This window comes from Saccopteryx bilineata, chromosome 4 (assembly GCF_036850765.1).
Source record: "Saccopteryx bilineata isolate mSacBil1 chromosome 4, mSacBil1_pri_phased_curated, whole genome shotgun sequence".
Taxonomy (NCBI): Eukaryota; Metazoa; Chordata; class Mammalia; order Chiroptera; family Emballonuridae; genus Saccopteryx; species Saccopteryx bilineata.
The window spans coordinates 25914598-25931266 of NC_089493.1; the positions used below are offsets into that span (position 1 = coordinate 25914598).

The 16669-nt window shown below is 43.5% G+C and overlaps 1 protein-coding gene across 11 annotated transcripts in view; it reads right to left on the reverse strand.

Moving 5' to 3' along the window:
- TTLL5 (tubulin tyrosine ligase like 5) overlaps positions 1-16669 on the reverse strand; it is a 308772-nt gene that overhangs the window by 98643 nt on the left and 193460 nt on the right. For all 11 annotated transcript variants that reach the window (XR_010731041.1, XM_066272631.1, XM_066272636.1 and 8 more), the window contains one exon: positions 4154-4349. Coding sequence is in view for 10 of the 11 variants with exons in the window: in XM_066272631.1 (XP_066128728.1) it covers positions 4154-4349 (196 nt within the window). In the remaining variant the exon portion in view is untranslated. The remainder of the gene's footprint in view (positions 1-4153; positions 4350-16669) is intronic.

Genomic DNA, 16669 nt, shown 5'->3' on the forward strand with positions numbered 1-16669 from the left:
TTTTAGGAGATCACTAGGAAAGGCAGCATCCATGTACACAATATACAGTAATATGACATATAATATGATATGTACTATATGATATGTAACAGTGTAATAAAATATCATTTTTAAAATATAAAGTCACCTTCAATGTCCTGTTGCACAAACAGGTCTATCTTATGGATAAATGCTAGATAAATCAGATTTCAATTCTACCCACTGCTCTTAGTTATATCAATGGCTATCTACACTTAAAATGAATCCAAAGCACAAGAAGTTCATCAGACAACCTATCTCTATTTTAAAGGTTAATCCAAGAACAGAAATACAGGACATACTGAGAATACAAACCATGCTTCAATCAATGATTGTGATTATAATGGTGAGGTCTAGCACAGTCATAGGTAAGCAAGCTAACAATAGAGGCTTAAAATCTAGTAGGGTTTTTTTTGTTCCTTTTGTGAAGTGATTTTTGTTTCCTGAAATAAAGTGCCCTAAGTTACTAAATATGATTTTTTAAAAGTTATTTATTTTATTGATTTGGGGGGAGAGAAACATCAATTTGTTGTTCCACTTCTTTATGCATTTATTGGCTGATTCTTGTATGTGCTCTGACCAGGATTGAAACCTCAACCTTGGCCTATCGGGCAGCACTCTATCCAACTGAGCGACCCAGCCAGGGCCTAAATATCCTTAATGTTAGAAAATCTAATAGCTTATTTGCTATGTCAATAGTTATAAACTCTTCAAGCTAATAAAGCTCTCTCCCACAGTCCCAGAACTTTACCATTCCTCATTTTTTACCTAAATAAAACTGTGGATTAGAACAGGGGGAAGAAATAAAATTATGTTATAAACATACATAAAATTATGATGAATGATTTTCTGTTCCCTCTCCAGGAGGCACGAGATAACTCCCTTCTTGGGAGTTCTGACTCTTCTCTAAGACAGACAGTCTGACAGATTCTAGAAAACATTTTCCATATACTCCATAGTTCAGTGAAACAAAACCAGTATAATCCTCAGTGAAAAAACCACAAGAATAATAGCTCTCCGAATTTTCAAAGGAATGTGAGATGCTGGAAGCTACTCAAAAGAATTAGAGGAACTTATACGAAGCAGTTTCTAAAAGTGAACATCAGCAAAACTGTGTCTCCTTCTTCAAAATTTCAATGCCCTGAAAGCACCTCTTTTTTTTTTAATCACCCCCATTTCAAAGTATGGAAGCGTTAAAAATTATAAGGGACTAACTGTCTAGATACATTAGAGTTAGATGATACTCACATGAGAAATAAGGCGACATATGATACCTCCACTGTGTAGTATCTGATTTAAGTTGGCATTCTTTGAATGATGTTGAAGTTTAGAAGTTTAAAGTGTCTTTAAAAATTTACATAGACTAAAAAAAATCAAAAATATCCATTTATATTTGCAAGTGTGAACATGCAAACTGGCTGAAATGCCTTAACTATCCTAGACTTTCTAAAAAAGGAAATTTCTACCTGACAAAAGGCAGTGTGGCAATCAAAATGAGATGCTGCATCCCGTATTTTCCAGATAAGAAGTCTGGATATTTCTCCAGTAAAAATGACCTCACGTTCGGCTTCAACAACTTCACAAATGGCTGCACTAGAATTTTTCAATTACAATGAGTTAATGTTATACACAGAGTACATTAAAAAATATATAGAGTACCCTTATCACCGATAAAGATGATCAAGTGATGAATGATACTGAAATAAAGCATGTCTGAACCTGGACAATGTTGAAGAGGTATGTAAAGATAGCGCAATGAAAATTGTTTCATTTAGAAGAAAAATCTTTGGTAAGTGCTGCCTTCGCGTTAGAGTAAATATTAATTTTGCAGAAACTAATGCACACAATATTTTTATAAGAAAGAGCAAACGACAAGAGATTAAGCTGATAAAAGATACTTCTTCAGATAAACAAATATCAGGGAAGCTCACAGAATCAATACTGATTCAGCCCAACAGAACATGTAACCAATTCTCATAATAATCCTGAACCATAAAGAAATTTTAGCTCTTTATGACCTGTCTTTTCTGTGAAGTCCCCCTTTGCTGGTACCTGGGGCCACACGGACACAGTGTGATACACTCAGACAGCTCCCTCCCACCTGGACTCTTTGCCGGTGCCTGGGGCCACATTGACACAGTGTGATACACTCAGACAGCTCCCTCCCACCTGGACCCTTTGCCGGTACCTGGGGCCACACTGACACAGTGTGATACACTCAGACAGCTCCCTCCCACCTGGACTCTTTGTGGTACCTGGGGCCACACTCACACAGTGTGATACACTCAGACAGCTCCCTCCCACCTGGACCCTTTGCCGGTGCCTGGGGCCACACTGACACAGTGTGATACACTCAGACAGCTCCCTCCCACCTGGACCCTTTGCCGGTGCCTGGGGCCACACTGACACAGTGTGATACACTTAGACAGCTCCCTCCCACCTGGACCCTTTGCTGGTACCTAGGGCCACACTGACACAGTGTGATACACTGAGACAGCTCCCTCCCACCTGGATACTTTGCGGTATCTGGGGCCACACTGACACAGTGTGATACACTCAGACAGCTCCCTCCCACCTGGACTCTTTGTGGTACCTGGGGCCACACTGACACAGTGTGATACACTCAGACAGCTCCCTCCCACCTGGACCCTTTGCCGGTGCCTGGGGCCACACTGACACAGTGTGATACACTTAGACAGCTCCCTCCCACCTGGACCCTTTGCCGGTACCTGGGGCCACACTGACACAGTGTGATACACTCAGACAGCTCCCTCCCACCTGGACTCTTTGTGGTACCTGGGACCACACTGACACAGTGTGATATATTCAGACAGCTCCCTCCCACCTGGACTCTTTGTGGTACCTGGGGCCACACTGACACAGTGTGATACACTCAGACAGCTCCCTCCCACCTGGACTCTTTGTGGTACCTGGGGCCACACTGACACAGTGTGATACACTCAGACAGCTCCCTCCCACCTGGACTCTTTGTGGTACCTGGGGCCACACTGACACAGTGTGATACACTCAGACAGCTCCCTCCCACCTGGACTCTTTGTGGTACCTGGGGCCACACTCACACAGTGTGATACACTCAGACAGCTCCCTCCCACCTGGACCCTTTGCCGGTGCCTGGGGCCACACTGACACAGTGTGATACACTCAGCTCCCTCCCACCTGGACTCTTTGTGGTACCTGGGGCCACATTGACACAGTGTGATACACTCAGACAGCTCCCTCCCACCTGGACTCTTTGTGGTACCTGGGGCCACACTGACACAGTGTGATACACTCAGACAGCTCCCTCCCACCTGGACTCTTTGTGGTACCTGGGGCCACATTGACACAGTGTGATACACTCAGACAGCTCCCTCCCACCTGGACCCTTTGCCGGTACCTGGGGCCACACTGACACAGTGTGATACACTCAGACAGCTCCCTCCCACCTAGACTCTTTGTGGTACCTGGGGCCACATTGACACAGTGTGATACACTCAGACAGCTCCCTCCCACCTGGACTGGAAAAGGTTTCTGTCACTTCACAGACTGTGAGGAGGGCGGCAGTATTTCACTAGATTCCTGAGTTTACTGTTATATTTTTGTATTCGTTGTTTTGAGTACAAACTATCAAACCAGAAGACTAACAAATTAACTTAGGACCATTTCCTACAAGAACTGGATGGAAAGCGACTGATTCCTTGACAATCTCGATAGGTCATGAAGATTAATACGCGTGCTCATGTAAAGCAAGATGATGAAGGCAAGGGTGGAGCACATTACTTACAATGCGAGCTTTTAGGTGTCTGGGAATTAGACCATCGGGAAGTCACTAAATTAAGATCGTACAACAGAAAGGGTAAATATTGCAATAGAGACTTTTGTGGGCAAACATTCAAATGAAAGAAAGACTGTCAAAACTGGTTCAGCATCACTTTCCAGCAAAGCCAATGATACGGCCTCAGAACATTTCTCCCCTAAGAGTAGATTCCCCAAGCACCATCCAAGCCATGGTGGTGTTGGTAAACTGTATTCCTACGTTTCCCCATAGATGATATTATTATTATTATTATTATTATTATTATTTTACCAACAGAAGGAAGATATTAGCACTTGGAAAAGTCTTATCTTGAATGACCTGGTGCCGGGCTCGACTCTGGTCCAGAAGTTGCCGGGACTGCAGTTTTTGCTGCTCAAGCTGCTGCAGCGCAAAGTGGAGTTGGTAGCTGCCCGCCGTGGGGTGGTACTTCTGCTGGGGGATCACCCCTGTAGCCTTGCTGTAGGCGTTGTTCTCCACCTCTCCCTCCCAAGCAAAGCCACCTGACTGGAAGCTCCTAAAGGGAAAAGAGAGCAGATTTCTTAGAGTTGTTGTGTGAACAAACTAGAGAGAGAAATGTCTCAGGTGCTTTTCCTTCATAGATAAAACGAAACAGTCTGAATTAGAAATCTGTTTGTGTGATACGTTATCTGACTCGCCCACTGAACTGTGGCTCCATGATCACAGAGACAAAGTGTGCTCTGCTCTCCGCTCCATTCATAGTGCTTAGAAAGCCTGGCACATGGCCAATGCTCAATAAATAGCTGGTGAATGTTAAATAATTAAAATAGCAATTTCCCTTCCCGGTGAGTACCACACGGACCTCCAAGAGGGACCAGAGAGCTTCCAAGGCAGGAAAGTGGGCTATGTGAAGGTAGAAATAGAACCACATCATCTTCACTAACAGCAACTTTAAAGTATAGAGGCGAGCTATAAAGAAGTCTTAGTTTTTAAAATCACCAAATTGTGAATTATCTAAGTATTTTAAAGAAGTATTTACATATATTTGAGCTTGCAGTCTCATCATGGGATGAAATAACTTGTGCAAGAAGATATTTTGTCATCACTCTAAACTCACCTCACCGGTCTTCAGCCAGGCTGACATCCAGCCTGCACACATCTTCCAGGAGGAAGATGAATGGCGCGTGCCTTTTGGGCTGGTTAGTGTCTGTGCTATGCTATTTGTTAAATACCATGTTCCGTGCTCAATGTGAGACCTTGCTCAAGGTCTACCATTTTAGATTCTCATGCCTTGTCTGTGACTGCCTGAGTCACAGTCTTCACAACTACAGGTTCCTGCATATCCCCTTTCAGTCCATTTCGTCCAGGTAGAAAAGTGCCCATTTATACCACAGAACACCCATTAGGATAACTATTTTTTTTTTTTTTTTTTTTTTTTTTTTTTCTGAAGCTGGAAACAGGGAGAGACAGTCAGACAGACTCCCGCATGCGCCCGGCCGGGATCCACCCGGCACGCCCACCAGGGGCGATGCTCTGCCCACCAGGGGGCGATGCTCTGCCCATCCTGGGCATCGCCATGTTGCGACCAGAGCCACTCTAGCGCCTGAGGCAGAGGCCACAGAGCCATGCCCAGCGCCCGGGCCATCTTTGCTCCAATGGAGCCTTGGCTGCGGGAGGGGAAGAGAGAGACAGAGAGGAAAGCGCGGCGGAGGGGTGGAGAAGCAAATGGGCGCTTCTCCTGTGTGCCCTGGCCGGGAATCGAACCCGGGTCCTCCGCACGCTAGGCCGACGCTCTACCAGGATAACTATTATTAAGAACAAAACAGAACAAATGGAAAATTTAAAATGCCTGCAAGCATGTGGAGAAAGTAGAACTCTCGTGCATAGGTGACTCCTCAAGAAGCTAAAAACAAAACCTCATACGACCCAGCATCTCCACCCCTGGCTTTATATATCTAGAAGAACTGAAAGCAGGGACTCGGAGTTGTACACCAATGTTCACAGCAGCATCATTCACGATAGCCAAATGGTAAAAAACACTCAACTGTCTATCAACAGATGAATGAATAAACTAAATGTAATATATACATACAATGGAATATTATTCGGCCTTAAAAGGAACTGAACTTCTGACATGCTACAACATGGGTGAGCTCTGAAGACATGCTAAGTGAAATAAGTCAGTGACAAAAGGACACATATTGTATAGTTACCGGACGGGAACTGGGCTCAGAGTGGGTTTGTTTCAGGCTCACCGGTAGGTAGTGTGTGGGTTCTTGAGTTCATGCAGGAAAGATTTTATGACACCAAACCAGGTAATTTTGAGAGTACATTTTTAGCCCTGGCCGGCTGGCTCAGCGGTAGAACATTGGCCAGGCGTGCAGAAATCCCCGGTTCAACTTCCAGTCAGGGCACACAGGACTAGCAACCATCTGCTAATCCACCCATCTCCTACCATCTCTCTTTCTCTTCCCTTCCTGCAGCCATGGCTTGAATGGGTCAAGCAAAGTTGGCTCCAGGTGCGGGGGATGGCTCCATGGCCTCACCTCAGGTGCTAAAATAGCTCAGTTGCCGAGCAACAGAGCAGTGCCCCCAGTTGGGCAGAGCATCAGTCCCAGACGAAGGTGGCCCGGTGGATCCCAGTCAGGGCGCCTGTGGGAGTCTGCCTCTCTGCCTCTCACTTAAAAAAAAAGAGTCATTATTTGCAGATGACATGATATTATAAATAGAGAACCCTAAAGTTTCCACCAAAAAATTACTAGAACTGATAAATGAATTCACTAAAATAGCAGGATACAAAATAAATACCCAGAAATCAGCTGTATTTAAATTTTTAAAATAAATTTTTAAAAAATTTTTAAAAATTTATTTATTTTTACAGAGACAGAGGGAGAGTTATAGAGAGGGATAGATAAGAACAGACAAACAGGAACGGAGAGAAACATCAATAATCATTTTTTTTGGTTTTTTGTTTGTTTGTTTTTGTATTTTTCTGAAGTTAGAAACGAGGAGGCAGTCAGACACACTCCCGCATGCGCCCGACCGGGATCCACTCAGCATGCCCACCAGGGGGCGATGCTCTGCCCATCTGGGGTGTTGCTCTGTTGCAACCAGAGCCATTCTAGTGCCTGAGGCAGAGGCCACAGAGCCATCCTCAGCACCCGGGCCAACTTTGCTCCAATGAAGCCTTGGCTGTGGGAGGGGAAGAGAGAGACAGAGAGGAAGGAGAGGGGGAGGGGTAGAGAAGCAGATGGGCGCTCCTCTTGTGTGCCCTGGCCGGAAATCAAACCCAGGATTCCTGCATGCCAGGCCGACGCTCTACCACTGAGCCAACCGGCCAGGGCCAATCATCAGTTTTTCATTGTGACACCTTAGTTGTTCATTGACTGCTTTCTCATATGTACCCTGACCGTGGGCCTTCAGCAGACCAAGTAACCCCCTGCCTGAGCCAGTGACCTTGGGCTCAAGTTGGTGAGCTTTGCTCAAACCAGATGAGCCCGAACCCAGGCTGGTGACCTCAGGGTCTTGAACCTGGGCCCTCTGCATCCCAGTCTGATGCTCTATCCACTGCACCACCACCTGGTCAGGCGCAAAAATTTATTGATTGATTTTAGAGAGAAAGGAAGGGAGAGAGAGAGAAGGACAGAAACACTGATCTATTTCTGTATCTGCCCTGACCAGGGATGGAACTGGCAACTTTTACATATCAGGTTGATCCTCTAACCAACCAAGCTATCTGGCCAGGGCAAAATGAGTTGCATTTTTATATACTAATAATGAACTATCAAAAAGGGAAATTCAAAAAAACATCCCATTCACAATTGCATCAAAAAATAACTAGGAATAAATTTAACCAAGGATGTGTAAGACTTGTACTCGAAAAATTATATGACACTGAAGAAAGAAACTGAAGAAGATACAAATAAATAGAAGCATATAGTGTTCATGGATAGGAAGAGTTAACATCATTAAAATGTCCACACTACCCAAAGCAATCTACAGATTCAACACAATTCCCATCAAGATACCAATAGCATATTTCACAGAACAGAATCAAATGTTCCAAAAATTTATATAGAATCACAATAGACCCTGAAGAGCAACAAAAATCTTAAGAACAAAGTTGGTGGAATCATGCTACCTGATATCAAACTATAAAATAAGGCCATAGTAACCAAAACAACATAGCACTGGCATAAAAAAAGACAAGCCCTGGCTGGTTGGCTCAGTGGTAGAGCATCGGCCTGGCGTGCAGGAGTCCCGGGTTCAATTCCCAGCCAGGGCACACAGGAGAAGCGCCCATCTGCTTCTCCACCTCTTCCCCTCTCCTTCCTCTCTGTCTCTCTCTCTTTCCCTCCTGCAGCCAAGGCTCCATTGGAGCAAAGTTTGCCGGGGCGCTGAGGATGGCTCTGTGGCCTCTGCCTCAGGCGCTAGAATGGCTCTGATTGTGGCAGAGCGACGCCCCAAGATGGGCAGAGCATCGCCTCCTGGTGGGCATGCCGGGTGGATCCCGGTCGGGCGCATGCGGGAGTGTGTCTGACTGCCTCCCCGTTTCCAACTTCGGAAAAATACAAAAAAAAAAAAAAAAAAGACATATAGATCAATGAAATAGACTAGAGAGCCCAGAAATAAATTCACACCTTTATGGTCAATTAATATTTGATAAAGGAGGCAAAAATGTACAATGAGGACCATCTATTCAATAAATGGTATTGGGAAAATTGGATATGTACAAAAAAATAAAACTACACCACCTTCTTACATCATACACTAGAATAAACTCAAAATGGGATTAAAGATTTAAATGTAAGAGTCAAAACCATAAAAATCCTAGAAGAAAACAGGCAGTAAAATCTCAAACATTTCTCATAGCAATATATTTTTCCGATCTATTGTTTTGGGCAAGGGAAAAGAAAAAATAATCAAATGTGACTATATTAAAAGAAAATGTTTTCCACAGCAAAGAAAACCATCAACAAAATGAAAAGACAATGCATCGAATGGAAGAACATATTCGCCAATGACACATCTGATAAGGGGCTAATTTATGAAGAACTTATAAAACTTAACAGCAAAACAACAAAAACATCCAATTAAGAAATGAGCAGAGGACCTGAATAGACACTTCTACAAAGAGGACATACAGATGGCCAATAGACATTTGAAAAGATGCTCAAGGTTACTAATCATCAGAGAAATGCAAATGAAAACCACAATGAGATATCACCTTGCACCTGGCAAAATGGCACCCATCAATAAATCAACAAACAAGTATTTGATAAAGGAGGCAAAAATGTACAATGAGGACCATCTATTCAATAAATGGTATTGGGAAAATTGGATATGTACAAAAAAATAAGTGAAGATATGGAGTAAAAGGAACTCTTGTGCACTGTTGGTGGGACCGCAGACTGGTGCAGCCACTGTGGAAAGCAGTGTGGAGTTATCTCAAAAAATTAAAAATGAAACTGCCTTACGACCCAGTGATTCCACTTCTGGGAATATATCCGAAGAAACCCAAAACATTAATTTGAAAAAATATATGCACCCCTATGTTCACTGCAGCATTGCTTATAATAGCCAAGATTTGGAAGCAGCCCAAGTGCCCATTGGTAGATGAGAAGGTAAAAAAGCTGTCCTACCGTTTACACAATGGAATACCACCTGGCCATAATAAAATCTTACCTTTCGCAACAGGTATGGACCTGTAGGATATTATACCAAGTGAAATAAGCCAGTCAGAGAAAGACAGACACCATATGATTTCACTTATATATGGAACCTAATAAGCAAAATAAACTAATGATCAAAACAGAAACAGACTCATAGATACAAGAACAGACTGCCAGCTGCCAGAGGGAAGGGGGTGGGGGGGTCTACTGGAAAAGGTGAAGGGGTTAAGTAAAGAAAAAAGTAACTTGTAAGGTAGACGAATATGGTGAGGACCAGAGGGAAAGGTGGGGGCGGGCGGCAGAGGAGGGCAAAGGGGTGGCAAACGGTGACGCAAGGAGACCTGACGTGGGTGCTGGACACAGTGCAACGCACAGGGGATGTGTGACAGAACTGTGCACCTGAAACCTGTATAATTTTATTAACCCATGTCACCCCAATAAATTCAATAAAAATTAGAAAAAAGAATGGTACATTTTATGTTATGTGTATTTTACCACAATTTTTAAAAAAATGGTCCTCATATAGTTTAGAACAGCCTCATTTGGCAGTCCTTCCACCTCCTTAATAGTTTTAATTATCCACCCAGCCTTTTTTTAACTATTCTGTATTTGTTTTCTTTTTAAGGTACAGTGGCCAGAAAATTGTACAGAAGAAACATTAAAAATCTCATTGTGAACAACCTTATCCCAAACCCTGGTTAACGGAGCTTCCAGAAATGAAACAGGGCCTAATTTAAGAGAAATATGCATAGCAACTGAAATCACCCTGTTACTCTTTCCTCTGTAAATATCCTTTGGTATTAATGGTCATTTCAATGGCAGAGATTCAGCAACACCGGGGTGAGGTTAAGCAGACCTTTCTGGGTTGTAGCCTGCAGGCTTCCCAGTAATTAATAGCCTGGATCCTGCTGATCCCGACAGAGGCCTGCGGAAGGAATGTCTGCCGAGTCCAGAGTCCATGCTCCTTTCTTGACCACCCTCAGATCTTGGTCGTTTCAGGTCTCTGGTTTGGTCTCCCTGTCTCTCTCAAAGAGATTTCCAAACAGCTGGTTAAGAAAAAGTCTGTGCAGTGTATCCTGAAGTCCATGGATGAAAGGGTTTCCACTTACATAATCTCACTGCTCACGTGTCACACGCTTTGATCACCTCCTCCCACCGTTTGGCTCCCACAGTTCAGGTGCACGATTACACACTTCCAGCTAATCTTGGAGAACTAAAAATCTCAAAGCTTATTTAATATTTTTTTGAGCATGACATTTAATCTTCAGGGATCCCTCTTGAAGTACTTCAATGTGCAAACCATTAAACAGTTAAAAAGACATGATCTTTTCCGAGAAGCTTCCGGAGGTATGAAGAAATGTGGCCACCAGCGACCGAAAACAAACATGTTCTTAAATACATGAATAAAATGTTAACATGATTCACAAAGTGAAGTGCTGAGTGAGCATCAGACAGGAGTAACAGGGTTAGGAAAAGAGCGGCCAGAGACACCTGTGAAATCCTTCATCAGTGAGGGAAGTGGTGAGCTGACCGCAGGAGAGCTTGCAAGCTCTGAGAGGAAGGACGGGCAGAGGAGGAAGGAATCCAGCTATAAATGAAGAGAAGGTTCTAGGCAGAGTGGACCCATACAATGAACAAATGAACGTGAGGGAAGAGACAGATGAAACACCAGGAACTGCCTGCCTGAATAACCTTGAGATTTCCATACCAATTAGGGTTGGTATTTAACTCCAGAATAAAACTATTATTTATTATAACTAGATCAAAGGTCAGAATTCAACAATTGTTCCTCTACTTCCACTCCTGGCTTGCAAGTTTCTAGCCATGAATAGCAATCTAGATTCAGGAATTAGATGTTAAAAGATTTATGCAATCATGTAGCTTATATCAGAATTCATCTCACTGGCCAGCTACATTGGTTTTATTTCTAAAAACTGCTTTAATAACAAGTATTCTTGAGAGACAGTTACTTTAATGTCTTCTCATTATATACCAGACGTCAGAGTCTATAAGTAGGCGCCCTGACTTGGGGATGAACAGGGACTGATTCTCAGGTGTGTGTATGCAAAGCAGTTGTTCATGGATGCAGGGGTAGGACAGTCAGCAAGAGAAAAATCAAACACGGGACTTTGGGGAAGAGGACGTTTACTCTTCCAACTGCACACATATTGAACCCACTGCAAAAATGGTCAACTTTTATAGTGAAAGCTGTTTTTAATCTCATCAGTAACATAAGCCCAGTCTCCAAATAACAAAAGGAAGTTTCTCAAGCAAGTAGAGGCACTTAGCAGAGAGGCAGGAATTTTTATAGTGTGACACTGGGCAGGGCAGCGCTGCTCAGCTGTGTAAGGCAATGCGCTAAGTGCCAGGAGAAACTTGCTTGCTTTGAATCACAGTGGGCGTTACTTGACCGCGGTATCTCACAATTAAAGGACAAGTCTCAGGGTGTGCAATATGCCAGTGCTATAGTGACCGACGCAGAGGAGGCAGGTGACTCTCATTTCGGCTTTGCCTGAGATTAGATAGCTACACATTCCTTTCTACAGCATCTAATAGTTTCCTTTCCTGTCCAAAATTCCACCTTTTCTGGAACCTCAACTCCAAAATTCCATCCCACTTTCTTGAACCTCGATTCATTCTAGTTCACTGGTTATACATTTTCTATTCATTCTAAAATTTGGGCTTTATTCTATTTTCCTCCTAGTATTTATTTCTGCTCAATACTAAAATATAATATTGTATATATTCCCTGTAAACAACTTCTAATAGTTATATCATTTCTAGAATGAAGTATATAGGGCCAAGTAAGTTAGCTATGAAAATGTTTAACATTTGATTCAAATTCAGAGATTCTAAGTGAACTGTGCTATAGTTTGCCTTTACTATACATGTAGCCAATAGGTGACACTATGTTGCCACAGTCTCATCAGCCTGTTCATTAAGAACCTCATCTGACCTTCTATGTAACCTGTGGCAGTGCAGGACTCAGTGCTTCTGTAACCGCCTTCCCGTAGAACACCCCCAACCTCTAGTCAATACACATTCAAGGGCTCTGGTCTCCTGTGCTTTAATATTTGGTTCATCAAATGCATGTTGGTTCTAAGGAACTTGGAGGCAATATGTAAAATGCACTGGTCTTTAGTAAAGCAAAATTTGCTAAGCAGGCTGTTGCCCTTTCCGTAAAGAAAAGCTTTCCTGGCCCTGGCCAGTTGGCTCAGCGGTAGAGCGTCGGCCTGGCGTGCGGGGGACCCGGGTTCGATTCCCGGCCAGGGCACATAGGAAAAGCGCCCATTTGCTTCTCCACCCCCCCCTTCCTCTCTGTCTCTCTCTTCCCCTCCCGCAGCCAAGGCGCCATTGAAGCAAGGATGGCCCGGGCGCTGGGGATGGCTCCTTGGCCTCTGCCCCAAGCGCTAGAGTGGCTCTGGTCGCGGCAGAGCGGCACCCTGGAGGGGCAGAGCATTGCCCCCTGGTGGGCAGAGCTTCGCCCCTGGTGGGCGTGCCGGGTGGATCCCGGTCGGGCGCATGCGGGAGCCTGTCTGACTGTCTCTCCCCGTTTCCAGCTTCAGAAAAATACAAAAATAAATAAATAAATAAATAAATAAATAGAAAGAAAAGCTTTCCTGAGAATGATGTGGTGTCACAAGAGTGTAGAACAGGGACAAGGCAGAGGAATGTGACAGTTGTACACAGGGAATGAGTCTGGTGTGCATTTCCCCAGCCTCCTCCACCCATCCCAGTGAAACCTGAGCTACATGTACAGGGATGCGGCTCCCCCTCTTCAGGGCGTTGGAGAAAGTGTGTGTGTGCACTTTCAATGGGCATACTAATGGGGGTGGGAGTTACTGTCCTTTAGTAGGTGGAGTTCAAGGTGACTATGTATCTAGAAATGGAAGGAAGGGTTCCATACTAGGAAAAATATAAACTGCTCAAAATGCCAATGGTGCATTTAATGAAAAGGCCTGAAAGAAGGCTTTCTGGGGAGAATCTTACTATTTCTTCACAAGAAAAACTACCCATTTCCAGGCACTTTATGGAATGTCTAGATATTTAAGAATAGCAGAGGCTACATTTTATCAGTCTATATTCTCAATTTCAGACAAAGCAGTCCTGGCACATGCTAAAAACCCTAAATGACAGAAGGGCTCCCATGAGCAGTACAAGGCAGCATGACCAGAATAAGGAAGCTACATGAGCAGAGAGGCATTACATAATGTTGTGGGGACTTCTCTGGACGTTGGGGTTATTTCCTTGGTTTTAGGTGTATCAATAAGTAATACTGAAACCGTCTACTAACGAATTTAAGACGTGCTATTGGTAACTGGTGACTGGGAAGAGAGATATCTAGCCAAATAAAATTAGCGCCTACAGTTATTTATTTATTTATTTTTTACAGGGACAGAGAGAGAGTCAGAGAGAGGGATAGATAGGGACAGACTAGAACGAAGAGAGATGAGAAGCATCAATCATCAGTTTTTCATTGCGACACCTTAGTTGTTCATTGATTGTTTTCTCATACGCGCCTTGACCGCGGGCTTTCAGCAGACCAAGTAATCCCTTGCTCAAGCCAGTGACCTTGGGTCCAAGCTGGTGAGCTTTTACTCAAGCCAGATTAGCCCGCGCTCAAGCTGGCGACCTCGAGGTCTCGAACCTGGGTCCTCCGCACCCCAGTCCGACGCTCTATCCACTGTGCCACCGCCTGGTCAGGCGCGCCTACAGTTAGTGGAATGAGTTAAATGAACCAGCCAAGAGATTTGATGCTCATGGTGACATGTGCTTTGTTTCCTAAAAGAATTTTGATGTTGGAATGTGGTTTTAAAATGATCTCTAAAAATATAGATGCTAAATACTAAAATCAAAGTTTTTACTTTTGAGTTTGCTCCCTAAGATAAGACTATATACTTTACCTTTTCTGTTTTGAAGCTATGGGGTTATATAGAGATGGTTCTCTTGCAGAAAGAGCTGAAGTACAATAGAGGCAGCGTTAAAGACACAAGAAGGCTCAGAAACAATCTGGAAAAACTGTGAACTTCTGATGACCTCTATGCTGGGTCAAAAGCACAGAACTATATGAAATCATAAATAGAAGCTGATCTTTCTGCTTGAGAACAGGGCGAAAGGGCTTAAAACCTTTATTTTGTTTACTTGAGAGGATGAAAGGCTCTCGGGAAAGGATTAAAGAAATAATCCAAGAAAGAAGGCAAAGAGAAATAAAAGGGTTTGGATGCTGGAAAGTAATCAAAAGCAATGCAAAAGCTGGGTTAGTGACAGAATTCTGGAAGAAGAGCAGAGGGCCCCGGCCCTGGGATCGGCACCACAGGTTCCGAACCGGATGTCCCTCAGAAGAGCTCACCTTAGTGGCCAGGAGCTGGGCTCTAGGACAAGGCTGCTAGGTTCAAATCCTGGCTCTACAACTTAAGGCAACATAACCTCTGTGCCTTGGTTTCCTCAGCTGTGAAATGGGAATAAAAAGCAATCCCACCTCTCACAGGGCTGGTCCAAGAACTAACTATGATGGTCCATGTAAAGCATTTAGCACATGTCTGGCACACAACATAATTGCTCAATAAATGTGAGCTGCTGTTATTTGACATTTTTCCCATGAAAAGTGAATCCAAACCTGTGGGAAAGCAAACAGTAAGAAGGAACAGGTGTGAGCAAATCTATTACTTCTCAAGCTAGAGAACGCCCTAACCATAGGCAGGGTGCTGGCCCCAGTGGGCAGTGAGGGTTCACTAACAAGGCTGGTTACCAGGGAGGGGCGGCCGGTCAGGCAGAGGGTGTGGGCGCTGGTGAGTGGGGGCGAGTACCACAACCCTCCGCCCCACCTCCAATTTTGTGAATAAAAGCCTAAGTTATCAGAAGTGGCTACATCCCCTTTTGCCTTTTCAAAATGAAACAAAACGAGTAATTTTTTTAAGGAGCAAAAAAAAAAAAAATATATATATATATATATATATATATATATATATATATCCTCAATACCATAACCTGAGAAACACACACAAAAATGCAAAATGCAAAAACCAAAAGTCCTCTGTCATCCAACAACCAAGACGGCTACTATACACTCTGTCGACATTCTCTGTCTGAGCCTCCTGTGTGCCCCTCCCCACACAGCAGAGCGGTCCTGTGCTATCTGCCTGCCGCCTGTGCCTTCCAACGGGCAAGATGTCGTGAAAAGATTACCACAGGCTAGCACTGGTTTCTGGCAGGTCTTACTCCTCTGTTACCTTCTCTCACAATTAAAGTCAACTTAAACCCTTAAGCCTTCTTCACACTTGAATTCTGGAAGCCATGTGAAGAGCTTTCTGTTTTTCCTTACTGAATTCCATGAATTAGACTCATCATCCTGGTCTGTTTAAATCATTGTGAATCCTGATTGTCATCTAAGGTATTCAGCATCCCACCCTACTTTATGTCATCTCAAAATAAGATTAGTACGTCTTCTAGATATATAAGAGCCTAGAAGAGTTTAGTAGGCACTTAGACAAATATACATGGATAAATGAATTCATTGAGAAAAATGGTGAACTAGTGAGCACAGAGCCCCAGAGACTTAATTCTTAAACTTACACTGATCCATTGTTTGGGTACAGTTGCCTATTTAGTCACCAAATATTCCTAATGAGAATATTGTCTTGTTTGCGTTTCTCTTTATAATGCTCACAAGATTTCATTACACTTTGCAGAAACCCCAGTTAGAGTAATTCTTTTTTAGTCCCCTGATCTTCTTTGACTAAAGTAATTCTGACACACACTACCGTCTGGTGATCACTAGAAGGAAAGGAAGGCGGGGCGGGGGTAGAAGAGAGTAACGGGGACACATGGTGATGGAAGGAGACTTGACTTGGGGTGGTAGACACACAGTACAGTGCACAGAGGATGTGTTATAGAACTGTACACCTGAAACCTATATAATTTTATTAACCAATGTCACATTCAATAAAAAACACTTCTTATAAAATAGGTTAGAATAAAATGAGTGCTCAATAAAAAAATAAATAAAGTAACTCTACCATGAAGGGAAATGAGGGTTAGTCTAGCATGACTTATTTTTTTCATGAATCAATCCTGCGCTTAAGTGATTCTCTTTTCCTTCTCCACAGCCTGCCCAATCACTGGTTTGCTAATCTGTTAGGTTTTGGCTTGAAACTGACATCTCAATTACCAGTTTATATATTCAGCATCTAATTTATTCCTGCCT